The sequence below is a fragment of the Sebastes umbrosus genome, chromosome 19 (genome assembly GCF_015220745.1).
Source record: "Sebastes umbrosus isolate fSebUmb1 chromosome 19, fSebUmb1.pri, whole genome shotgun sequence".
In the NCBI taxonomy this organism is placed as follows: domain Eukaryota; kingdom Metazoa; phylum Chordata; class Actinopteri; order Perciformes; family Sebastidae; genus Sebastes; species Sebastes umbrosus.
The window spans coordinates 24,291,083-24,318,084 of NC_051287.1; the positions used below are offsets into that span (position 1 = coordinate 24,291,083).

General features: G+C 41.0%; 1 protein-coding gene across 2 annotated transcripts in view; it reads right to left on the bottom strand.

The window, feature by feature from the left end:
- Positions 1-1,974: 1,974 nt before the first annotated feature.
- The window catches only part of eng (endoglin), a 66,100-nt gene continuing 41,072 nt past the window's right edge, over positions 1,975-27,002 (bottom strand). The window contains exons 5-14 of one of the 2 annotated variants that reach the window (XM_037752116.1): positions 22,180-22,357; positions 16,403-16,583; positions 16,206-16,308; positions 15,752-15,947; positions 14,681-14,832; positions 13,053-13,283; positions 12,792-12,858; positions 4,165-4,275; positions 4,040-4,087; positions 1,975-3,948 (exon numbers count right to left, since the gene is read on the bottom strand). In XM_037752116.1, coding sequence (XP_037608044.1) covers positions 3,827-3,948; positions 4,040-4,087; positions 4,165-4,275; positions 12,792-12,858; positions 13,053-13,283; positions 14,681-14,832; positions 15,752-15,947; positions 16,206-16,308; positions 16,403-16,583; positions 22,180-22,357 — 1,389 coding nt within the window. In that variant the 3' untranslated portion in view covers positions 1,975-3,826. Of the gene's footprint in view, positions 3,949-4,039; positions 4,088-4,164; positions 4,276-10,887; positions 11,621-12,791; positions 12,859-13,052; positions 13,284-14,680; positions 14,833-15,751; positions 15,948-16,205; positions 16,309-16,402; positions 16,584-22,179; positions 22,358-27,002 lie in introns of those variants that run through there. The other variant, XM_037752117.1, reaches the window with a different exon arrangement.

Genomic DNA, 27,002 nt, shown 5'->3' on the forward strand with positions numbered 1-27,002 from the left:
CATGTGACAGCTGGAAGTAAAGATAAGAGTTGAATTTGTAAAGCAGTCTTAATGGGGTTAAAGCATAACTGACAAACAGTATTAATGTGGTCTTACAGTATATTATGCTTACTATTGAGTATACTATGGAGTCTAAATAGGCTGTATTCAGAGCTGGTGACTTCTATGGGAAGTTTAAGTTCAAAAGTTAGGGTAAGGTGGGGGGGAGTTTGCAGGTTTTTAACTCAGTTTTAGATATATGAAATGATATACGTATATATCAGGTCTGTCAATCGATTCAAATATTGTTAATCGCATGATTGTCCATAGTTAATTGCAATTAATCGCACATTTTTTATCTGTTCAAAATGAACCTTGAGGGAAGATTTGTCAAGTATTTAATACTCTTAATTGTAAGTCGCAATTGTATGTATATATTTACTATTGGAAATCAGTTAACAACACAAAACAATGACAAATATTGTCCAGAAATCCTCACAGGTACTGCATTTAGCATAAAAAATATGCTCAAATCATAACATGGCAAACTGCAGCCCAACAGGCAACAACAGCTGTCAGTGTGTCAGTGTGCTGACTTGACTATGACTTGCCCCGAAACTGCATGCGATTATCATAAAGTGGAGTCATGTCTGTAAAGGGGAGACTCGTGGGTACCCATAGAACCCATTTACATTCACATATCTGGAGGTCAGAGGTCAAGGGACTGCTTTGAAAATGGTCATGCCAGTTTTTACTCGCCAAAATTTAGCAAAAGTTTGGAGCGTTATTTAGCCTCCTTTCTGACAAGCTAGTATGACATGGTTGGTACCACTGCATTCTTTAGGTTTTCTAGTTTCATATGATACCAGTTATCTTCACTCTAGATTTTAAAGTGAGTCTGCTTCAACCTAAAAATTGCAAGTTGTGTTTAAGCGTTAAAGAAATTTGTGGCGTAAAAAAATAAGTTGCGTTAACACGTTATTATCACGTTAACTTTGAGAGACCTAAAATATATATATATATATATATATAAATTATATCAAAATGACTTACAGTATGACTGTATATATAGTCCAAACCCGGTTGCACGAAAAGGCGTGTGAATGAAATGATAATGCGCAAGGCAAAAGCGTGCAACAAGAACGCTGTGTCATTTGTACGCGATGTAGTCTGTACTGACTGCAATCTAAATGCATCTGCGTAAATATGCTACGCTCAGAGTTAGTGACGTAGAATAAAAAGGGAGAAAGTCTGCTTATGGCGGGTGGATCGGTCCAACAAACACACAACTTTTAACCCGGCGACCGCTGTTTTGTAAGTTACATTAGTGACGTTTGTGACGTGTTTTCCATACTTATGTTACGTTGTTTTTATACGTACTATACTTTGTTTACATACTTATTTTAAAGCCAACCATGACGTTTTTCCTAAACTTAACTAAGTGCTTTTGTTGCTTAAACCTAACTAAGTGGTTTTGCTGGTGCTGCACCTTAAAGGTCCCATATTATGCTCATTTTCAGGATCATACTTGTATTTTGTATTTCTACTAGAACATGTTTACATGCTGTAAAGTTCAAAACCCCCTTTATTTTCCTCATACTATCGGCCTGAATATGCTTGTATTTACCCTCGGTCTGAAACGCTCTGTTTTAGCACATTTCGACGGAATTGCGACAAAATTGCAACAGAATTGCGTTGCTAGGCAACAGTTTGGGTCCATTTGTACTTCCTGTCAGCTGGTGACATTCACATACACTGCAACAGGAATAAACTGGGACACATTTAGAATGTTTGAGTTTAAATCTGTGTAAAGGGTCTAAATATTGTATATTTGTGACATCACAAATGGACAGAAATACTGACAGCTTGTTTCAAATGCAGAGTTTCTGAACACAGGCTGTGTGTATTTCTCTGTGGATTGAGCGTTTCGATACTTTCACAGTATTAATACAGGACTTAAGCCTGCTTTAAAATAAAAAAACGTGAAAATCTCACTTTTTTATAATATGGGACCTTTAATACACGCGTGTAATATTCAAGCCTCGGCGAGGTAAGTTGCGACACTGGCACGCTATCCTCTGGTGGACATGCGGGTCTATTACACGCTTTGCCGTGATATCGAGTGACAGTCTACTCGTCTGAGTTTAAAAGTTTTCACCTGGAAATGGGTTTTTTTTCTAGCCCATTAGTTGAAAACAAACATTTGCCTGAAATCTCACAGATTTCATTTCCTTTCAGTGTAAGACAAACTTAAAATGTGAATATCATTATGGAACATTTTAGCCTATTGTTTGTACCTTAAGTTCTCCCCCACAAGGCATAAAAGTCTCTTGGAATTTGTATGGTCACGGTCACGGTCTAAAAATTATTTCTCTTCTGTGCACTCGTCTCCAATCACAAGATACGTTTAGAATGAGAAGAGCAGGTTGGACACTTTATACTTGCTGAAAGTCTTGATCATCAAATATAGGAAGATGGTTTATACACCATAAACATTGGCATCTAGTGCTACATGGTTGTGATTAAACTTGTATGTGTTCATGTATGTTACCACATAGTGAAAAATTGTGGTTACAACTAATTGTCAGGCGGTGGTGATGGATTGAGAATGGACATTGTGCGGAGGAAAAAGTACTGGCATTCCACCTCCAGACAGACTATTTTTGGGGAAACTCCACCTTGTGGGCGTAGCTGTGTGAGGTCTGAAAAACTGATGTGCAGAGTTTTGGTACTAACTCCTCATTATGGGCCCATTACTCAGCTCTGGATACAGCCATGTATCTCTGCTATGCTGTACTGTACATTACGAGAGTGATCATTCCTCAGCTTGCATTAATAAAAGTAGCTTCCACAAATATGACTTGGGATTGGCTTTGTTGAGTAATTGGGAAATAATGTGTATATTCTCTGTAACTTCCAATAAACACTGGAAGAAAAAAAAAAAAACTTAATACAGCTATTGGATAGCACGAAAATGGCACCATGACTTTGTCTCGTGAGCTACAAATGACCCAGAGGGGTCAACTATGAGATTCAAAGTGACACAGAATGAAACAAAAAATTGAAAAATACGATTATTTCACCAGAGAAATCTAAAGTTGAAACTTAAGCTCCAGACTTCTAAATAACAGGAGGTAGCTGTTAACTATTGACCTCGAACTCCAATTAAGATAAAATACCCCTTGAAGCGAGCATTCCATTGAGTGGTTTGAGATCCTGACATGTTGAGCTTTTTCCAGTCCCCGAGACGTTAACTTTCTTGGACCGACCTAGCCAAAAGCCCTTCGTATTTTTGTAGCTTAGATGTGAACGCAAAAGAAAAACAGCTTTTCATCTGTTTTTCAAAGTCAGCCTTTTGACTGGTTTTGTCTCCTGCCTAACTATTCTTGTGCTTGCCATCACACAAGCACAATTCATTGAAAGGAATGCAGTGAATTTCCTGTTAGCTCTTGTGGGGGGGGATATGGTTTGTTTTTCCTGTTGCCGGGAGCCAATTTTTTTTTTTTTTTCCCTTGCCCTCTTTAACTTCCTGTCTAGGAGCTTGACTTTACAGAGAGGCTGCAGGGGTGAGCGTCAGAGGCCATTGATTAGACTTCTGTTATCCGTCACCCAGCTCCCCCCACCTCCTCCCGATCCACCATTACAAACTCCCAGATCACATCCATTTCAGGCTGGGCGAGTCAAAGATGTGGGTTGTGCTTTTAAAACGAGGATTTGAAGGGGTGGGGAGGGGGGGCGAGGGAAGGGGAAATGCTTTTTAAGCATTATTAAAGAAAAACAAAAAGGCACAAAACCCGTATAGGTGACTTTAAAGGCTCTGCTGGTGGTGGTGGAGATTATCATAATCTCATGCCATGCTGCTGGTCGGCGTGCTCTGGGTGCTTCCGATGCTTGCGTTGGCGCTGCTGTTCTCAGAGGGGGAAGGGTTGGTGGAGACAGGTTGTCGTTTCGCTCCCGAGCAGGGACATCCTGAGGAAAAGATGAGAGAGAAACCAATAATAAGAAACTGATGAAAAGGAAAGAACCAATAAAAAATAAATAAATAAAAAAAATTCCTTACCAGGAAGATTTGCTGCAGTCGAGCTAATGTCCAGTCCAGTTGGGTACCCTGAAATAAGCAGAATAAGACCATTTCAGATCCAGACAAATAAACTCAGATCTCTATTTAATCAGAATGTCATTTACCTGTTTTAATTCTGATAAACCACAATGCTCCAATAAGTAATACTCCAATTAGGAAGCCTCCAAATGCGATGCCCAGAACACCAGGTAGGCCAAAATCAAAGCATGGGGGGGCTGAAACATATAATTGAGAAAAAAAAACACAATGTATGAAAGCTTCAGTTAAACAACAGCAATCACAACAAGCACAAGTCAGAGCTGATGGTTTACCATCCATGCCAACTAGGGGTGTAACGATTCCTCTACTACGTCGATGTATCGATTTATATTCCTACAATCCAACTACATCGATTGGTACCCGGCAAGTTGTACTTCATGGGGGGGGGGCCGTATATCCATCTAAAATCCATTTGCAGGGTAAATAATTGGTTGTATCGATACTAAGAATTTGCACCTTGTATTAAGGCACCACAAACTTTATACGGTGTTAAACGTTACTCCGGTTCATTCACTCTCCCTGTGTATGACAGAACAGAAGCAGCAGGTTAAACCACTGTCCATTTAAAGGTCCCATATTGTAAAAAGTGAGATTTTCACGTCTTTTATATTATAAGACAGGTTTAAGTGCTGCTATAAATACTGTTAAACTATCAAAACGCTCAATATACGGAGAAATACACACAGCCCGCATTCAGAAACTGTGCGTTTGAAACAAACCGTTAGGATTTCTGTCCATTTGTGATGTCACAAATCTACAATATTTAGACCATTACACGGTTTTAAACGTAAATATTCTAAATGTGTCCCAGTTTATTTCCTGTTGCAGTGTATGTAAATGACATCAGCTGACAGGAAATAAACATGGACCCAAACTGTTGACGAGCAACGCAATTCCATTGAAATGCACTAAAACGGAGCGTTTCAGACAGAGGGTGAATAGAGGTTTATTCAGGAAGACAGTATGAGGAAAATAAAGGTTTTTTGAACATTACAACATGTAAGTCAGAACCTGAAAATGAGCATGATATGGGACCTTTAACTTGAATAGAAGTTGGTTTATTTTATTTTGTGTTAAATATTGCACTGCCTTGTATCTTGAGAACTGAAGCACCGGCTCCTGAAGTTGCACTTTTTATTATTTTCAAATAAAAAGGTGTATGTATTTGGTCATTAATCGTTGCGTTTACTTGTTTATATCCATAATTAATTTATCCCTGATTCCCTTAGAAGAAAAACTTCCTGACGTGCACTGTCCAGTATCCAGGTATTTGTATATCTAGATGAGCTAAATATCGTCCTTGAATCGTATCGGAACCATGGAAAGTGATACGTATCGTTACACCCCTAAAGCCAACACATATGAAAATACATCTTGTTCTAGTAGGTGGTCTTTTTTTCTCACAGAGACATTATAATCATGTGATGACGCAAATTGTGGATATAACAGATGTGAGATATTACTGTATATTTTCAAATCCAGAGATATATAACATAATATGTTTCACTTGGGGAGCAGCAAAACAGATTTCAGTAACCTTATCAGATTGGCTGATTTCTCCAGAGGACCACAGCAAACAAGAAGTACCAGTTGCCAGCACCAAATCTTCATGCAGTGTAACAGAACACCCACACAGTAATTGTGCCGGTGTGTCTAGTGAATATTATGTTAGGCAACAAAAATCTTGAATTCAAGATGTGGGAGTTTCCTGGCATGCACCAATAACAGTGTTTTTTTTTTTTTTAATCCTGCTTTCAATAACAACCTTGCAATAACAATGATTTTTTTGAGAAAAAAAAAAGAAGAGATGACTGTATGTTTACTGTGACGGAGAGAGTCTCTACCAGTTGATTTTCATCCTGGCATGAGTCGAAACCAACAGCTGCCTTAAAGGTCAATATGAAGATTTATGGTACAGATTCTAAAAGGACTAACAGTAATGCGGTACGGCCCTATAATACTACTCTTTTCCCCCCTCCTTGTTACCATGGCAATACAAGCAAAGCCCATGCAGCGAATATGACAGCTGTGCAGGGTTAGACCTCAGCTGAACTGAGATATCAAAGTACATTTGTGCCCGCTGTCTCCGTTCTAATTGAATGATACAAATTTCAACAGACAATCAAGTTTTGGCTTTGGTGATGTTCTGTGTGCCGGCTTGACCCGCGCAACGTGCTTCACTGCTGACAAACTTGATAGAAAACATACAAATCTGAGCCAGCAGCAATAAGGAATAATTTCCCCTCAAATCAGTTCTGAAAGTGAAAGAGAACAGGACTTTTGTCCATGACACTGTGAGGACAGACATCCAGGACTAGCCTGGCAATGCCATTCCAATTCAGCTTCTCTCATTGTGGTCTGGTACGGTGAATGAATTACCTTGAGATACATGTCATTTCAGTCGGCTGTACAATAGTTCATTGACATTTTTCACCCAGATGTCACCTTAAAAGGGACTGTTAGTAAGAATCAGAAATGCTTGTTAACTGCAATACCTGTAGCCGTTAAGTCGACGAAAGTCAGCGTCCTGTTGCTCACGCTTGTGCTCGCTCTACATAGACATGAACGAGCATCGCTCAAAACAGTGAGGCGACACACGTCAGCTAAAACCACAATATCACTCTATATTTCAGCTGCTTGGCAGTAATGTTAGCTGACCAGACAAAGGTCTCTCCATGAATCACTGCTGATCCTAGTGTTGGCTTTTCCTGCCTCAGCCTCCCGACCACGGTCGGAGGGAACAGGGAAGACACCGGAGTTTTGGTCGGAGACGATAACGTTTCTCTCCGCGGAGCCCCGTCACTTCACAAGACACGGGAAACCTCTGTTGGTCTGGAGGAGCTGCAGCAGTTATTTCTGCACAAACGTCCACTGTACATTTACTAGATATTCTCAGAGCTACTAACTCTGCTGCAGTGTGTAGTGTGCGCGCATGCACATGAGAGTGGAGCGAAAGAATGAGAACGAGCGCGGTGTGTGAGTGAAGGCAGGCAGAGGAGCAGAGCACAGCAGAGACTCCGGCCCTGGAGACCAAAGCTACGGTCTCCCCCGCGTCCTCCAACTGCGACCAACACTGTTTAACAGACGGGCTTCACTAGATAGAATTTTGCGGTTTTGGTGCTTCCGTGTAGTTTGTGTTGGAGTTTTGTCTGAACAGCGTAGACACACACGAGCGCGCATGGGACACCGACCCGCAATGATTTATACGTGTAAGAAGTTACAAACAGTCCTTTTAAATGATAACTTCAGGATTTTTCAACCTGGACCGTATTTTCCCCATGTTTTTGTGCCTAAGTGAACAATAGGTACAATATTTGTTTTTATATTTCCAGTATTGAGGGATAACGCTGTAACCAGCAGACGCAAAACGAGCTGCGGGGGCAAGTGAGCAGCGTCAAAATATCGACGGTGAAACCGGTGCGCAATCACCTACCTACACCGTGCCCACACTGAATCTGTTATATGCACTTCCTGTTATGTCATGTAAACAAACCACGTAGGCGACCTATCAGCTGTGAGCTTGAGATCAGACTGGAGACGTTACCACTTATCTTCCTTTGTTTGTTCTTTTTAAACAGAAAACACACGTTTAATATTGTGATATTTACTGGAAATGACATACAATATAGGCAACAGAAGTAGGAAACTTTCAGCTTTCAGCTTTCATGGCGATCTCCCTCCAGCCAGCTGCCACCTTATTGAGGTTTTCGTAGTGAATTGAGGAGTTATCATATAGATAATTCCTCGTTTCAACTTCACCGATCAGCCGCTCTTGGTCCATTGAGGCGATTTCAAGGCGAGCGACAAGAATAAATAGAAACAGCTGGGCGTCTGACAACGTGGCGTGCCACATTGCTCTACATCGCTCACTGCCGGGACATTCCAATAAAAAAAGGACATGGTTCTGAAGCAGTGTTGTTATGACTTTGCGGTGCACAAGACCTGTAGGATAAAATTCTAATGGGTGAGTACTGATTTCTTTTTGTTATTATGGAGTGTGGATCAGGGATTTAAATCTGCAGCACTGTAATTGTTACGTCTCATATTTTGGGAAATGTGCAGCTCCTGTAATCTGTGTCTGTGATAATATTTGGCCGCTGAGTTCAGGGTTAAATCAGCGTTGATAAATTTGGCGCACCGGCTGCTGATCACAGACTGGTTTGCAGGATGGGAGTTGCATGGTGAGCCTCTCCATGGGGGCATAGCAATTGTCTGCTTTGCAATTGTCTGGAGTAGTTGTGTGCGCACGAACATGTGCTTGTGTTTGGGGAAAAGGCCCAAGAAATGTTTTTTCACCAGGGCCAATCACTATTATGATACGCTGCTGTCGTCAATGTAACGCTAGTTCACTTATAAGTGTCTGACAACATTATGACATTAGGGGAAGTCTCTCTGAATATCCGTACCCTCTGGCTCAAATAAATATGGTCGGCTGTCAAATTCAAAACCTCATCCACATCGTCAAAATCATCTAAATATACAGACATGACATTGGAAATCTTTCAGACAACACTAAGCTACGCTTTCTGTTCTTCAACACAGCAAACTCTGCCCGGCTGCCACTCACGTTTCCACCATGGATGTATTCCACTATTCTACCGTTGTCTTTCGGCAAAACATCACCTCGCCAGGTTTCAGAGCGAACCTTCTCCTTGAGCGAGACTCTTTCCATAATGTCAGACACTTATAATAAAAATCAGAACCTGTCATGGCAAAAACAAGCACTTTTAGTGGACGTATATGACGGTGCCAGCTTGCCCCAATAGCTCCATATTGCAGCCTGTGAGCAGCTGCCGTCTACAGCGCTCTCCCTCAATACTGGACCAGTTTAGACACAAAAACATGGGAAAAAAGGTTGAAAAATACTAAAGTTACCCTTTAAACTCAGTGGTTTTCTAATCTTTGCTTCAGATTTTCAAGCAGAAAAAAAACTTAAAATATTCTTAAATCCTTGAAAGACTTCCAACAAGATAATTTTTTAGATAATTTTGACATTGAAAGCAGTTTGAGGGTTTGAAAAATTGTTTTCAGACTTCAATTTTGTACCAAATTCTGAATTTAGGAATATAGTGTGGCTCTGCAAGGCTACTAAGCCGCCAGTGTGTGCATGCTATGTGATGCATATCAAGTAAAAACAGTGTACAAACACTTGCTTTCCATTCTCCCCCTTCTTCTGCTACCTGCAGAGATCCTCCCCCAAGTATCTGGAACATTTTGAAGAAACTAATCATCACCTTTGCACGAGTTTCTCTCACCTGCCTCTGCTGCCTCGTGCCTCCTGGTGGAATGTGCTAGGCTAAGTACGGTACTACTGTATACTGGGCTTCATACAATACAGCTCCTCTTCCCTGAAGTACATTGAAGAGAGGACATGAGGGGACAGAAGACAGTGGGTTTGTTTTGTAGAAACTTGCCACCACTCTGTGCATCATGAATATGTGTATAATAATAATGTGTGGTTGTGCTTCTGTTGGATGAACTTAATGCTAGTATCAGAACATAATATTTCAAATGAACTGCATGGACATGAGGAAAGTACAAATTCTGATATTGTACATGTGACTCCATAAGGTTTAATTTTTTTTTAATTAAAATGATGAAAGCTACATTAAATGCATTCATGCTTTGATTAAACACTAACAACTGAATTAAACATGACCCAGATTGCTGAAACAGTGACATCTTGTGGGCATTCAGGCCAACTGCATCTTAAAAAAAGACAACCCAGTTTGTTGATCTGTCAGCGAGGAACATTCCTTGACCCCCCGAATGAGCCAGAAACATCACAGCAACTCGGAGCAGGCTTTCTCTTGAGACATTTTTTTTTTTCTGTAATCAGTTGCTGTGTTAGTTTGTACAAGTGAGGCTTTGACAGCAAAGCTGAATAAACAAGCGCCGGAAGCAGACGCTCCAGTTAGTGCAGGTGGAGAGGAGGAGGAGGAGGAGGAGGCAGACAGCAGGCCTGTGCTGTGACTCCCTGGAGCCCTCTGTATGAACACTAGCAAACAGGAATGATGGCTGAATGGAGCACTCAGTAGTCCTGCCCAGCGAAGGCTCGTGACAGAATGCAGTCTGCAAAACCAACATGCTCCTTTACAACTAGCACCATTCCTGTACTTTAGGTCCCCAGTCTCAAGAGGAAAAGACATTTGGTATCATCTCATTTTACAGGTCCACAAATTTCATGGTAATTAGGTATAATTAGACAATAACCTATCTGAAATTTCTTTGGAATTAGTGCCAAATTACCCCAATATTTACCTCAAAAAATTATCGAAAATCACTTTAATACAAACATTATTTAATAATTATATGCTAAAATAGCATTTAATTATTAAAATAGGGCTCTTAGGCTTGAGAAGCGGCTGTGTGCTGCTCTTCATTGGAGGTGGAAAACTAATAGAACACACTTCTGATCAGGCACAAATCTCACCATTGTGTGACTTATTGTCTACACAAATGTAACCTAATAGCTAATGTAATGATTCAGGGAGTTATTTAAGAAATTATTATTTGATAACTATTATCTATTTACCAGCAGACATGGAAATAAAGCATATCAATTAACTTTGTAGTCGTTTCCTGGATTATAATTAAATTACATTAAATAAATTCCCGGCTATTTATTACTGCTTATTAGGAAATAGCGGAATATAATTATTAAATAATATTTATAATATATATATAAAATAATAATAATAATAAAAGTCCAGACAGTCAAGTCTAGACAGCCAAACAAAGTATTTGTTGATAAATTGTGAGGTAAATATTGGGCTATTTTGGCAGTAATTCCAAAAGAAATTTCAAAAAGGTTACTTGCTGATTATCACCTAATTACCATGAAATTTGTGGACCTGTAGAATTAAGTATTACCAAATGTTTTTAATTGCGTAAGTTAAAGCAAAACAGAAGACAACAGGAAACAGGACACAGGAAAGCATGGATGCTGCAGCACTGACACACCAAGCTTTTTATCGTTTTCCTCTAGAAGGAAATGGAGGATAAATGAAGCTTAAAGAATAAACAAATCCATTATCAGTTTCCGACAAACTTCAGGTGATTCCTCATTTAATCAACATCTACTTCCTTTCTGAAATTGAATCATTTGAATTTTTCCTAGAAATGAGTCATCTGCCTGGAGACTGTTCTTCCTTTGAGGGAAGACATCTTTTCCCTGTTTGAGTCAAACTGTGTTGAATGGTCTGACAATAGCGCCGGGTCCCGGTGGCTGTGTTTGGACAGCAACACAGTCAGACCCCCTTGGAAACACAAAGGAGTTCACCCCCGTCCCCCGAGGGCCATTACTTCTGATTGTGGCCACAAGGTCAGCCTGCAGGCCTTCCTAAAAGGACGAGGCCCAGCCACGCAACCTCTTACTGGCTTCACTGCATAATATCCTGAGTTCACTGCTATGACAACGGCCTGCGCAGCACTTGTTGTGCGCGGGAAGCAACAATTGGAACGAGAATTATAGCAGCGAGCAGCAATTCACTGGGCGAGCACCAGACTAGCAATTAAGTCCTGAGGGCAAAAAAAAAAAAGGTAATTCAAAAGTTTTAGTTTTTCTTCCGAGAGTTCAGAGAGTTTATTGCTGGAGAATTAAATATGAAACATTCATCTTCGCAGGAAGGTTTTATCAAGAAAATGACACATATTCAGGATCATTTTGGAGATTTGTTGTGTTTGATGCGTTTTCAATAACGTGAAAGGATTTTTTTTGTTTATTTGTTGATTGTGTTGTTGAAACAAACTAAAAAAGATCACTTAAAGGGGACCTATTATGCTTTTGTGCTTTTCCCCTTTCCTTTACTGTGTTATATAGTTTTTTGTGTGTAAAAGGTCTGCAAAGTTACAAAGCCCAAAGTCCACGCTAAAGAGAGTTACTCCCCCCCCCCCACAGAAACACTGCTGCCAAACTGCCTGAAACGCCTTGCTCGAAGTCCCGCTCTTTCTTCCGTAATGTGGTGATGTCACAAAGTAACACATTTGCATAATACCTGCCTAATGGCTAGTTTGGCACGCCCTCAAACAAAGCTAGTTAGACCGGAGCTGGAGCGGAGTTTGAAGAGTTTGGTTCGGTCAACCAATCATAACAGAGAGGGCCGAGTGGGCTTTTTTGGAGGGCGGGGCAGGAGCTCAAACAGAGCATTTCAGACAGAGGTTGAAAAGAGGTGCTGCTGCACAGCCGGTATGAGAAAAATAAAGCGTTTATTGAACATTAAACATTAAAGCATGTAAACATGTTCTAGTAAAAACACCAAATACAAGTATGAACCTGAAAATAAGCATAACAGGTCCTCTTTAATGGTGTTGCAGATGTTTCTTATAGATGTTGTGAACTTTCTTGTTCCACTGAACTGCCTATTTACTGGATGCATTATGTAACATTTATAAAATATAATATTTGTACATTTAAAAAACAAAAATGGCTCCAGAAATACAAAAAAATAAAACAATCTATGACCTACAATTCGTTTTCACCCAATTTTTTTTCTCTGTCTGGAAAGTTTTAGTGAGTAAGTTAGCGAAGGGAAAGAAGAAAAAAAAAGAAAATCAGCTAAATCAATAGAGCTGAGCTCAGTCGCCTAATAACAAATTGGGATTTGGTCCAATCTGGTCCAATGAGGGCTTAAGTAGCATCTGAACTGGACTCAAAAAAAGTTCCATGTTTTGGAGTTAAAACTGAACTCACTTGGTGGTTGCAGACACGGCTGGGTAACCTCCAGATTCCTCTTCACTCTTCCTCCATCTCCACATTTCTAGAGAAAAAAAACAATATCAATAAAAACCCATGATGTCAAAAGTGTGTCAAAAACATCAGTATTTTGATCTCGAGGCCCATCAAAACGCTCACACCACAACAGATCCACACTGACACTTCAACACAACATATTCTAGACAACCAAAGGAAAAGTTGTAACACAGGTTATATTTCCTTACATAAACTACCTACCTCACTGTAGCAAAGCTTGACGGAGCATTCCATGTCCCACGTGGTGGACGTCATCTCTGGGAGCTGATCTAAGGAGAAGCTGAGTCGGGCACTGCCGGGACAAGAGTTTGCAGAGCAGGCCTCTGGCATGAAAGGCAGCTCTTTCACTATGGGGCACGAGCCCGTGGAGCGCACAAAGCATCTGATCACCTTGATGGTCAACTCGATATCCCCTAAAGTGTGCCCTGAAATCTACAGGAAACAGAGAAAATAACCTTTAACAGAAGAGAAAAGCCCAAGAAAGGCCACCATGGCAACATATTACAAGTGCAATGAGCATAAAACCTCTTAAAGCTGTAGTTAATTAATTATTAATAGCTGTGTTTCAGAAAGAAATACAGTATTATGCATAAGCACATTAAAGTGACTTTAAAATATCATATATTAGCTGCTAAACAAGTCTATTTATTCTGCATTATCCACCATATATTGAACTATTTTTGAGCAGGAGTTGAGTGAAGAGACCTGAAATACAGCCACAAGTGCAGTTAGCGTTGGTTCAGGGGGCTCACTGGACCCCTGAACACACAGCCTATATTCAGAAACTCTGCATTTGAAACTAGCTGTCAGGATTTCTGTCCTTTCGTGATGTCACAAATATACAATATTTAGACCCTTTACACAGATTTAAACGTAAACATTCTAAATGTGTCCCAATTTATTCCTGGTTGCAGTGTATGTGAATGTCATCAGCTGACAGGAAGTACACATGGACCCAAGCTGTTGCCTAGCAACGCAATTCTGTTGCAATTTCGTCGCAATTCCATCGAAATGTGCTAAAACAGAGCGTTTAAGACAGAGGGTAAATACAGGCATATTCAGGCCGACAGTATGAGGAAAATAAAGTTTTTTTTTAACATTACAGCATGTAAACATGTTCTAGTAGAAACACAAAATACAAGTTTGAACCTGAAAATGAGCATAATATGGGACCTTTAAGACAATACATCCCCAAAAAGTATATTAATAACTTGTAACTCTAGATTCTAGAATGAAACAGCTGCATATAATTAAAAGTATGATCCTGAAAATGAGCACGATATGGGACCTTTAAAAGATGGATAATACTTGCTATTTTTCCTACGTTTGTACTTTTTAAACAGGACACACACATTTTATAATGTGATATTCATTGGAGATGACACAATATAGCCAACAGCAAGTAGTAGGAAACTTTCAGGCGATCTTCATCCAGCCAGCTGCCACCTTATTTTGTTTTTTTGTAGTGAAATTAGGACATATCATATAGGTAACTCCTCATTTTAACTTCACGCATCAACCGTTCCGGCGCTTTCAAAGTGAGCGACAGGAATGACGGGGCGTTGCAGTGCAGCGTCGCTCGCGGGCCGGTTAGAAACATCCCAGTAGAAAACAATGCAATCATACTGATTTTGTCGCCGATGCTCACTCACGTCACACTCAGTTAGGTCACGGTGTGATGCAAATGACACACAGCATCCCAATACGCTAGAACCTCTCTGTGTTGTACACATTCCCTCTAGATGTTTTTGGTGAACCCCCCCCCCCGAACCTTAAAGTTCAAACTGCGCCTATGAATAACAGCTAGGGGAGGATGAATGATTTCTTACCTCTGCATAAATTCTCTTGTCACTCTGCACCTTGGTGTTGGGGTCCAGGGGAGAACGGTAGTCTGGGGAGGCGTACAGCTGCATCACCAGAGGCATCTGATGAGGGGCGTTAGTTGTGATGGGAATGACTGGTGCTGGTGCTGTGTCTATCACTGAGAGAGAAATAGAGAAACCATATACATCCATTTTAACTTAAGGAGGACCTATTATGCTTTTGTGCTTTTTCCCATTTCCTGTAATGTGTTATATAGTTGTTTTGTGCATGTTAAAAGTCTGCAAAGTTTCAAAGCCCAAAGTCCATGCCAAAAGGAGTTACTCCCCCACAGAAACACTGCTCCTGAACTACCTGAAACGCTTTGCTTGAAGTCCCGCCTTTTGTTCCGTAATGTGGTGATGTCACTCAGTAACACATTTTCAGTTTGGCACTCCCTCAAACAAAGCTAGTTAGAGTGGAGCTGGAGCGGAGTCCAAGGAGTTTGGTTCAGTTCACTGCTGACCAATCAGAGCAGAGTGGGCTTTTCGGGAGGGTGTGGGGCATGGGGGGGGGGGGCTCAAACAGAGCGTTTCAGACGAAGGGTGGAAAGAGGTGCTGCAGCACAGCTGGTACTAGACAACTAAAGTGTTTTCTGAACATTAAAAGCATGTAAACATGTTCTAGTAGAAACCTAAAATACAAATATGAACCTGGAAATTGAGCAAAATAGGTCCTCTTTAAACAGTCCTTTCCTGTGCACACTATGCTGTTGTGCCACTCTTTTTTGAGGTCTATACCCTCCTCAAGACAAAAATCTTCCAAGTTTTTATCATTTAGCTACAAGGCAAAGCCTCATACTGAGAACAGAAAACTCAAAAGGGTTTTTCAAGTCGCAGCGTAGCACATTGTGGATGTAAAATAATACATTTAATGTAATAATGATGATGATGATGAATATTACAGCAAATATTCCATCTCATGCTGGCATTGTGTAACATGTATTATGCGTGGGCTTTTGCACAGTACTCCATCCACTCTCTTTGTAGAAAAAGCCTCAAAGATGAAAACAACTTTTTTTTTACCTTTTATCGTCTTACCTGCAGGGTTGTCTTTTTTCCTGAGAACAAGCATAACCATATAGTCCTCTGGTCTGAGTTCAGTGTAGCTGGTGAAAGTAGTGACTCTGAAATGTTCTAAGGCCTTCCTTTGCACATCCCCCGCATTGTCGCTGCTCAGTGTAAATAATGGCGGGATTCTGTGTGTGATGGTGGGCAGCAGGATGTCGTTGTTCGACTGTAGAAAGAGAGTTCAAATGAATCAGTAATGACTTAGAGACTGTCTTGTACAAGTAGTCACTCAATAACAGCCATATTTTCACAGGCGTTGGAGAGATTGCTGTGTGTAAGAAATCATTTAACCCCGTTATTAAGTGAGTCACTCTATCGACAGATTGGAGTCTTTGTCATCTTAATAAATCCTATCTCGCAGACAATAAATGTGGTAACTCTCTGTGCTATAACTGCTGGAGTGTGTGTGTATGTGAGCGCTTACACCAAACTGGGTGTGCATTGGGTTGAGGAAGGTCCACGTGGTGCCCTGAGGGCCTCTCAGGAACACTTTGGTCTCCTTAGCGTCGACGCGAAGCGATACATTGCTGCAAACGTGAAGAATAAAAAAAAAATTGCCAATAAACAATAAAAAAAAAAACAATACATAAGATGCAATGTCTTGTGAATCTTAAGGTTTACCGAGTGCTGGCATTCTCCGGGATGTTTATGATGTGAAGCTCGGCGTCATCGCCGGGGTTCTGTTGCTGCGGCGAGCACGATTTGACCGAAGCGGCCAGGGGTGCCGTTTCAATCTTCATAAAGTGCTTCTCTAATGCATCCTCGTTTCTAAGGATGCAGGAACGGGAGCCAGGTTTGGTTCCTGTAAAACCACCAAACATTAATTTTGCATCATTGTTTCATTCATTGGTTGCAAAACAGAAATGACATTCCAGGGGAAATTATGAGTAATAAAATTATTTCTGCATGCGTAATCTCATAATAAAGACAACAGCTCCCAAATATTGGACTGCCAGCACTTCTGTTTAAACGCTTAATTGAAGCAGTGGGGTAGCGGCTGCAATAATAAGCAATAAGCAATTACAATTAAAGCCTATTTTCTTTATATTTATTCAACTGGGTAGTAGTTATGGCTCATAACAGTTTACAGTGTTTTGCTGTGGCCAGCACTGGGGAGCCATAGCCCAGTCTGCAACAGAGGACCAGACTGCTGGGTACAGGCACATTAGTACCTTGCCTTTTCCCACTATGGGAGATGCTCCAGGAGCAGTCTCATGAGAGAGCACACTATGCTCAGCCTTTGACCAAATAATGGTGACTGATGGTTTACAGGTGCTGCTGCAGTGCTCAAATTGCTATGCACATTTAGTTTGAAAACACCATGCTGGAAATGGGTGTGATATATCCCACTGCACCTCATATAGCTGGGTAACGCTGAGCAGTGTGAAAGACACAACCAGCATATCGGAGCCAGATTTTGACAAAAATATGAGTATTTGGAGGCTCCAAGTACAGGTGTCGTGATATACCGGTATTGATGATTACGTGATATTTAAAAAAATTAAATATTGATATCACGTTAATACATACACATGATAATAATCCAGCATCTCTTCAATCATTTCTTTTTGCTCTTGCTTTGTCTCCCTCATCCAACACCACACACACAAATTAGAGCAATTAATTTGCCCAAAAAGACACAAATAGCAAACAAAGTCAAAAAAAATGATTTGACCGATAGCATTATTATTATTTTTTCTTCAAATTTTCTAGAGATATCACGATAATATCATGATTTTTTTGGCCACGATAATTGTATAGTGACAATCTGATATTGTGACAGCCCTGCTTGGAACATACAGAGATTATACCCCGCACGGTTTGAGATATCTTTTCCACTATAAAATCTTTTTACAATTAGAGGACATAGAGAGTTGAATTCGAACTGACCGCTATTGTCCTCCTAGCATAGAAGAAACTACCAGCTTTTACTGCGACAATGTCCTTTGTGGTCCACAGGAGGTGGAAGTATTTGCGACGATTAGAATGATTGAGTGTGGTGTCACGTCAATGTACTTTTAGTTGAGCAACTAGAATTTAAAAGTAGCTTCCTTAAAGGTCCCATATTGTGGAAAGTGAGATTTCCATGTCTTTTTTGATTATAAAGCAGGTCTAGGTGCTATATGAATACTGTGAAAGTATCAAAATGCTCAATCCACACAGCCCTTATTCAGAAACTGTGCCTTTAAATGAGCTGCCAGGACATCCATAACTTTGTGATGTCACAACTATACAGTCACCCGTAGAAGTGTCCGCTAAACTCCCCCAGCGAGTCCCCGGCTGCAGTGACGCAGCGAAGACGGCGACAGCGCAGATGCGGAAGACCGGAAAAAACACTGACCAATCAGAGCAAACTGGGCTTTTTTTTTCGGGAGGGGGGGCTTAAAGACACAGGCGCTAAAATGGAGCATTTCAGACAGAGAGTGAATAGAGGTATATTCAGACAGACCGTATGAGAAAAATACAGTGTTTTTGGAACATTAAAACATGTAAACATGTTCTGGTAGAAACCCCAAATACAAGTTATGAACCTGAAAATGAGCACCATATGTCCCCTTTAACGCTGCTTAACAAGCCTCTTTTGCACTACAGTAGCAATACTGTAGCATGACCTGAATTTCAAATCACATTGACACATTCAAGGAACCTGAGGGACATTTACATATTTTCTCCTCAGCAAGCTTTCAAGTTGGCAACGAACGGTTGTGTAGTCATTGCACAGACTTACCAAACGCCTACGACAAGGCCTACGCAAGTTCACCTAACACCTCAATACGAGCCGAGGGATACAAGGAAATAGCGATGTAAACCGCTGCGCTGCTTGAGTAATTTTAATGCCCTCGTGGACTATGAGTCAGTAAAACATGAGCTGAAACTAAAAGTGGTTGAAAACACAACATTTCATCACAATTTAAATGACACATTTAATAAAATGGGAAAAGAGCAGTATGCCATAGCCAGACTGTAACACCCCTATAATTGATAGACCTGCAGAAGGACAGACAATCACAATGAGAGGGATTATTAAAACTGAAAATACTGTAAAAGACACTGGACATAAAAGCAGCCAACCCCACCACCGTTCACTAAATCTAAACCCTTGTCAGAGCTCTGCTTTTGCCCAGACCGCCTTAAGGAGGCTTTGTTAGGAAATAATTGTGCTTGCATGGAGCATCCCGCTGCTACTGCTGCTGGAAATAATATTCGTTATGTCGAGCCTTTACTCATGACATGAATGCTCGCTTTAAATCACAGTGTTTTTGTGCCTCCATCCTCAGCATTGGCGGCTTGTCAATGTACAGGTTATTTGTGTTTCAAACGTGAATCATGACAGGATAAGTGAGTATTAGTAGTGCTGCATATTTTAGAAAAATACAGTACAAAGCACTGTATTTAAAGACCACAACTGCAGGGATAAATTCCCCGTGCATCATCTGATTTATTTGTTAACAGCATTACTGTAATTGGATGTAAAACTTCTTGCTTAAAATGCAACCAATAACTTGACTCATTTCTAATTTGAAATTTTTTGTTAACGGCTGTCACGCCTCCCCCCGCCTTCTTTCTTTTCTTTTTCTTTTCGCAACACAAGACTGCCAGCATCACACACAACGCTTCTGTCGCCATGATTGACAGTTGCTTCAACCGCCTCCCCGATGATGTCTCTGAACTCGCGCATGATCATGGAATACGACGTGCCATGATTGGTCGTGGTCATACGTGTAGTCTTGCCAGTCACCCGACCAAGACACTGCAAGAGTTTATGGCGCTGTCATTTTTAGATCTGACATGGTGACCATCGTCAAAGACAAAAATATCGTGTAGTCTGATCCCGGCATTAGTGCTTTAGGAAGTTACAATATGAGGCTACACTGTTAGCATGACGTTAGCTCTAAACTGCTGGATAATACAAGTTTGTTACAATGGTGGGGGTGGGGTAATTTGAGCCAAAAGGCCTGGCAGAAGTTGAGAAATTTATAATTGTATATAATTAGATAAGCTTCAACTTCAACGACTCAAGAGACCTCTTTTTTTTGTTAAGTCCATTTGGCCAATCACAGGTTATTTCAGAGAGAGAGTGTTCCTATTGAGCGTTCCTATTGGCTGTGCTCCGGCTGGTGGGCGGTGCTTGGTATTTCCTCAGCAGATCTCAACATGGCTGCCGGGTCACAAACCTTCTCATTTTACAGCTGAACAGTACACTACAAGATGTTTCTGAAAACATTTGAGGCAAGAAATAGGCATTACAGTAACAGAATATTGATTCATATTTGATCAGCGCTGCCTAGTTTGACCGTTTGAGCGGAGTTCGCGAGTGATTGACAGCCGACTAAGAGACGGCAGACTCCAGCTTGGCTCTGATTGGTTGTTTTCCTCCGGTCTGGGAAATCTTGCAGATGCCGTTTGGATCACCGGAGGACACCGGAGGACACCGGAGGACACCGAGGCACATGATTTTTTCAGATTACCCGTCTCAGGCACTACTGTCAGGATATAGACAGTTTTATAAAAAATAACTTTTTTAAATGATATTTCTTCCATTTCTACACACTGCAGCTGTAAGTATATAGTATTGTGACAAAGCAATATATTTCAGTAGACTGTATATTCCCTTATTGGTTTAAAGGTGCCTTTGTAGGAGGACTGGCCATATGGCAGCCGGTGCTTGGCCCGCACACCGTATTTTAAAACAGCATGGCGTCTGGTTCTGTATGTAATGCAGCTTTGGGGGGCAAATGTTGTGTGTGTTGTCACTCTCTCAGCCAACTCTGTACAGAGTCATCATCTGATCATACATACGGAGTTATAAATTATAAGTAAAAACAACATATTTGATGTCATTTCATTTATTTATCTGTGGTTGTCCATGTAATATATTATTAAAAAGCATGTGTAGTTTTGAGGTCCTCTGGATCGTGTTCCTACAAATTGACAAAAATGTAGAATATGCAAAATGTTTTTTTAATGCAACGTGGTCTTCATCACAGCACAGTGTTTTCTCAGTGATTTACACTAGAAAGGGCTTTCACACACACGATAAGAGAAGGTTAGTGATTAATTTTTATCAAGAGAGCTCTGGAAACAAACACTGCATCCATCCGTGTTTAGTGTACCGGAGACTCGCTGTATGAGCTGTATTTTTTGTGCCGACTGTAATTATTCCTTTGCTCGGTTCAGCACCAAAAATATTGTTTTGGACCAAACAAAGATGCAGATAGCGTATTCTAGATAATAATAACAGTGTCGAGGTTGATAAATCTGAAACTCTTTTACAGTATTATATTGATCTAATAGAATTCTGCAGTATAATGCTGTCTCACATGCATCCTCATTTCATATGTTGTTCATATGATACCAGACTTTGTACTGTGATTGACACCCCTCCAAACTGGCAAATACAGCCCACAAGTTATTTAGAAGGAGAAGCCCTGTTAGTGTAAAAATTATGTTAAAGGTCCCATATTGTAACAAGTGAGATTGTCATGTCTGTTCTTGTATAAAGCAGGTTTAAGTGTCATATAAATACTGTGAAAGTATTGAAACGTTCAATATACGGAGAAATACGCACTGCCCGTATTCAGAAATTGTGCGTTTGAAACAAGCCGTCAGGATTTCTGTCCATTTGTGATGTCACAAATATACTATATTTAGACCATTACACGGTTTTAAACGTAAACATTCTTAATGTGTCCCAGTTTGTTTTCGGTTGCAGTGTATGTAAATGACATCAGCTGACAGGAAATAAACATGGACCCAAACTGTTGCCTAGCAACGCAATTCCGTTGCAATTCTGTTGAAATGAGCTAAATCGGAGCGTTTCAGACAGAGGATAAATACAGGCATATTCAAGCAGACAGTATGAGGAAAATAAAGATTTTTTTTAACATTACAGCATGTAAACATGTTCTAGTAGAAACACAAAATACAAGTATGAACCTGACAATGAGCATAATATGGGACCTTTAAAGGGGAAGCAAGCTTCTGATGTAATAGGGTATAAAAAGGAGCCCCATCGACAATGAATGGGAGACTGATTTCGTGGACCCACAGAATGTTTGTTTTCTTTTTTATACCCGAATGAGCTTTATTCTACTGTAGTGTTGTCAGTTGTGAAACAGAAAATGTTCCCATATACTCAGAACATTCCCCTGGGTGCTCTCAGTGTCATCTAGAACATCTCTCCCTATTCATTGTCTATGGAGCAGCTCCACACTTTATACCCTATGACATCACAAGCTTGAGTTTTAGCACTCTAGTTTTTGGATTTGGGAGAGAGTTGTTCATGTTCACTAATATTTTTGCTTAGACCATAGGAATGGTATGGGGTATGAATTTTGAAAATAGGCGTAGTTGCCCTTTAATAAGATATCAGCCAGGTTTCACAAACAATTTCTCACCTTTGGTTCCTGTCGATGTCATTGTTTTCAGATTTCGGACTGTGGTGAGTGAAGTCACACCCCCGAACTTCTGTCTGGCCCACTTGACCAGCTCCTCATCTTCGGTGGGGAACTGTAGCGTGTGGACATTGTTGTGATGTTCATTACCATGAATGGTAATCGTGGAGTCGTTGTTTATCTGGAAAGAGGAGCCCAAGTCATGCCAATTAGTTTCATTAAATACTATTTGTAACTGTCAGAATCACCTAGGCCCTGAGAGGCACGAGTCTGTCTGCTACAATAACACAGAATCGGGTGAGTCAGCTTTCTATCTATTTATATTCACCTTGTGTCTGCTCACATTTTGTCATATCAAACATGTCTGCCCATCCCCTCTCACTCCCCACCATTACTTTTTCCTTACCCCTTCGCCTGACTCTCCCTCTATTCTCTGAGCGGGGTGCCGTTAAAAAGAAATGTTTATTATGGTTAAGTGTCCACGAGCTCAGTTGCACAACCCTGTTGGAGCCATGGTCCTTCCTTTGCTTCCTGAGTGGGGCCAGGAAATGGGACCTTTTTTAGCTTTGTGCGTCACCACGGTCGGCTGGAATCTGGCTCCATACAAGGTATAAATATATACATCCATCCCATCGACGAGACACTGCTGTTTCCTCGTCTGGGCCAATGGGAAATAATGGAGTTTACATTAAGCGGTGTATGAATAAGACGGCAGGGGGAGGGCGTTGGGAATATAGGAGTTGAGATTGTCTGCAGCAGGCTTCTAGGCAGTTAGACATAATGTGCTCAATAAATAACAATTCAAGAATGAAAGCATGTGCTTCGTTTTTATTTTGGGCTCGCCCTTCAAAAGATTTTGAAATCGACACCGATTTGTCCTTCTTCAGCGGACCAAGTGGAAAATAAAGTGCTGTATCTGTACTTCTGCTAACTGACACTAGAGAGCAGCTAAAAACTACACTCTTTTTAGGAAAGTACAATGGGATCGTCTACCAGCAATATTCTTAAGACATTTCTTTAAATGCAATTTTAAACTCAAATAAACTGAGCTGCTTGCAGAATAATGGGGCACCATTTTACTTCATGTTTTAATGCGCTTTGTTTTTAAAGGTGCAGTGTGTAGGATTTTGCAACATCTAGTGGTGTGGTTGCAGATTGCAACCAACTAAAACTTCTCCGCTCACTCCTCCCTTTCTAAGACTGCGGTAACGTGAGCCGCCGAGTGCAAAACGGTGGTAACGCCGTTCGCCTCGTTCAAAGGCCATCCTTACCATAATAACACTACTTTAGGAGCACCGGAAGTCAGACGACGGCTGGCGGTACCACGGTTTTGCACTCTGCGGCTCATGTTACTGCAGTTTCACAGAGAACTACGGTGGCCTTCAGGCAACATAAAAACATGAAAGTCTCTCTCTAGAGCCAGTGTTCTATTTGTCCATTCTGGGCTACCGTGGGCTACTAGGGATGCACCTATACAGATACTAGTATCGGGTATCGGGTCCGATACTGTGCTCATGTACTCAACATCGCCGCAGACTCCTGGCGCCTTTTGCGTGGGCCGAGCCCCACCCTGGCGGCACGACGCGGTTGGGGCGCGCTGAGGACAGTCCCGGTCGACAGTCGCACCGGGAGCAGGGAGCCCCGGGGAGAGAGGGCGCAGCAAGCCCTTTGTCCACGGTGCAGACAGGTCCGGGCGGGGAGCGCTGCAAAGCTGCGGCCGTGAGCCACCTCCGCCCGAGCCTTTCCAAGCCGACCTAGAGCCGGTGGCGGCGCACCGCCTCGTATGCGGGACTCCTCAGCCTGCCATGTGTCGCGCACACCCTCTAGCTGGCTGTTGACGAGGGTCTTTTGGCACGGAGAAGTACTCGTATCGGTACTCGGTATCGGCGAGTACCCAAATGTAAGTACTTATACTCGGTCTGAAAAAAAGGGGTATCAGTGCATCCCTAGTAGAAACATGGCGGAGCAACATGGTGGACTCTGGGGAGAGGACCCGCTCCCTGTGTAGATATGAAGGGCTCATTCTAAGCTAACGAAAGTTAGTCAGTCAGTTTCAAGTAATTATACACTAATGAAAACATAGTTATTAATATTATATTCAATTTCTGCTAATAGATGTTACGCCAAAATGTTACACACTGTTCCTTTAATCATTTAATTTGTTCATTTTTTAGCTTTAACTGCCATACAGATGGATATTTTTGGACTGGGCAACAAGTTCATAGCATCATGTTTGCTGGGTAATTTTAGAAAGAACTACTGTATATTCTCTGTAAATAAGCCTGTTAATGTTTATCAAGTGTGAGTATGATTGTTTAAATAATGGAAATCTCTCTCCTGGCCTGTCTAGTGTGTGTGACTACGTGCGCGTGTGTGTGTGTGTGTGTGTGTGTGTGTGTGTGTGTGTGTGTCCTTGCGTCACAAAGCGAGACAGAAACAAATGGTGAAAGCCAAGTAAACCTGAGGGAGTCATTGGTCTTTCTACATGAATATTTGATTGACGCAAGATCAAAAACAGCGGGAAGGGAAACTACCGAAATAAAAAAAGAGGGGAAATCCAGTCAAGGCAGAAACCAGGCAGAGGACGGGAAATAACAATGGTAAACATTCTAATCATTACAGTGGAATTTAACTCAGATTAGTCTCTCTGAAATTGGTTTGATGGTCTGCAGGCCCCCAGTAAAGTTCAAGGAACTCAGAGATGTTTTGAGAGAAGAGCGCATCTCTGTCTACAGGATGTTACTGGAAGTTCCCATCAGTCTGCCTTGGGATGGATGTATGAGTTTTAGAGCCTAAGCTCCATCTTTTCACCTGATCAATAACCTTAGATTCTTCCATAAAAGGTGATGTATTCAATAGTTATAAGTAGGGCTGTTAAAGTTAACGTGTTAATAACAAGTTAACGCAAAATCGTTTAAATTTCTTTAACGCATTAACACAATCAGTCTTTTGGAGGTTGTAGCTGGCGCAGCTAGAGTAAGAATGAAGATACTGGTATCATATGAAACTGGCAAACTTAATGAATCCATCGGTACCAACCATGTCATACTAGCTTGTCGGGAAGGAGGTTACATAACGCTCCAAACTTTCACTACATTTTGGCAAGAAAAAACTGTCATGACCATTTTTCAAAGGGGTCCCTTGACCTCTGACCTCAAGATATGTGAATGGAAATGGGTTCTATGGGTACCCACGAGTCGCCCCTTTACAGACATGCCCACTTTATGATAATCACATGCAGTTTGGGGCAAGTCATAGTCAAGTCAGCACACTGACACACTGACAGCTGTTGTTGCCTGTTGGGCTGCAGTTTGCCATGTTGTGATTTGAGCATATTGTTTTAAGCTAAATGCAGTACCTGTGAGGGTTTCTGGACAATATCTGTCATTGTTTGGTGTTGTTAATTGATTTCCAAACATAAATATAAACATAAATTTGCACAATGCAACCATATCTGTCCACTCCCGTGTTGATAAGAGTATTAAATACCTGACTCCCTTTAAGGTACATTTTGATCCGATAAAAAATGTGTGATTAATTTGCGGTTAATCCTGATTAACTATGGACAATCATGCAATTAATTAAATATTTTAATCGATTGACAGCCCTAGTTATAAGTATATCATACTGTAAGTAAGTATATTACAATATGTAGAATACACTGAAAAACCTGCTTTTGCGACAAACAAAAAAAGTATGAAGACCCACAAGACTTTATGGACAAAAACATGTTTTGGATTTTTTTTTTTTTTTTTTAACAACGCTGGTTACTCAGGCCGGCTTTTTCGGAGGCCAACAAGAGCTGTGATTGTGACACCGAGCCAAGCTGTCAAGCTGGTGACGTACTTTCTCAGACGCAGAACAGATGCTGTTCCTCTTACACTGCAATCTGCAGTAAAACACTATTATCCCCCAGTGATACTGCTCATCCCACGAAAACATCCTGTAGTCACAGCCGATGTTGTCCAGGCTCTCGACAGGACATGATACAGGATGTGGTATCACGCTGCTGTCAGCATATCAGTAACTGGTGACATTCCTGGAAATATGTCATCACCTTGATTGGCCAACTCAGATTTTTATTTTATTTATTTATGCCTTTTTTTTAAGTGTTATATACGTGTACTAATGTACAATACTGCTGACCTTTTTTTAATAATATCATAGATGGGGTTTTTTTTCATTTTGCTCGTCTACCAGTAGTTTACTTTAGTGAGTATGAAAGTACACTGACATATAGGTTATGAACAGAGTAAACATTAATTCATCTTTACTGTTTTTGTCAGCGTGAAATTATTTGTGAGCGTTGAGGCGGTTAAAAAGAGATGTTTCTGACAAGTGATGCGTTCATGTGCGGGAGGAGAGCTCTGACGTGTGAGAGTCAGCTGCCAAACAGATTTGCACTCATGAGCACTCATAGCACAAAACATGGAAGACAAACAACCAGCTCCAACGTCATGATGGACACGATGTGAATTTAGGAGCTTGTTATGTTTTTTAAAGGTTACCGTTTTCAGCAGCCGACTGTCAAATCTCAAGTGTTCCCGAGACGACTTTTTCGAACAATCCGAGATTTCACAATGTCAGTTTAGTGGAAAGAAATAAAGCTGATAAAATGTTCATTGTGATTCTTCCTCTCAAGGAAGTTTCAAATTTCAGTGTAGTAATGTGAACTGACACCATTGACTGCCTCTAAGGTAAGAAAAACATATTAATCAGCGTACAAAAGTACAACTTTAACAAAGGAAACCAGTATGTGTCGTGTATGGAGTTGGTGTAACAAAACAGCAGAAGGCTGAAACTGCTGACTTCACGGACTGATAAGA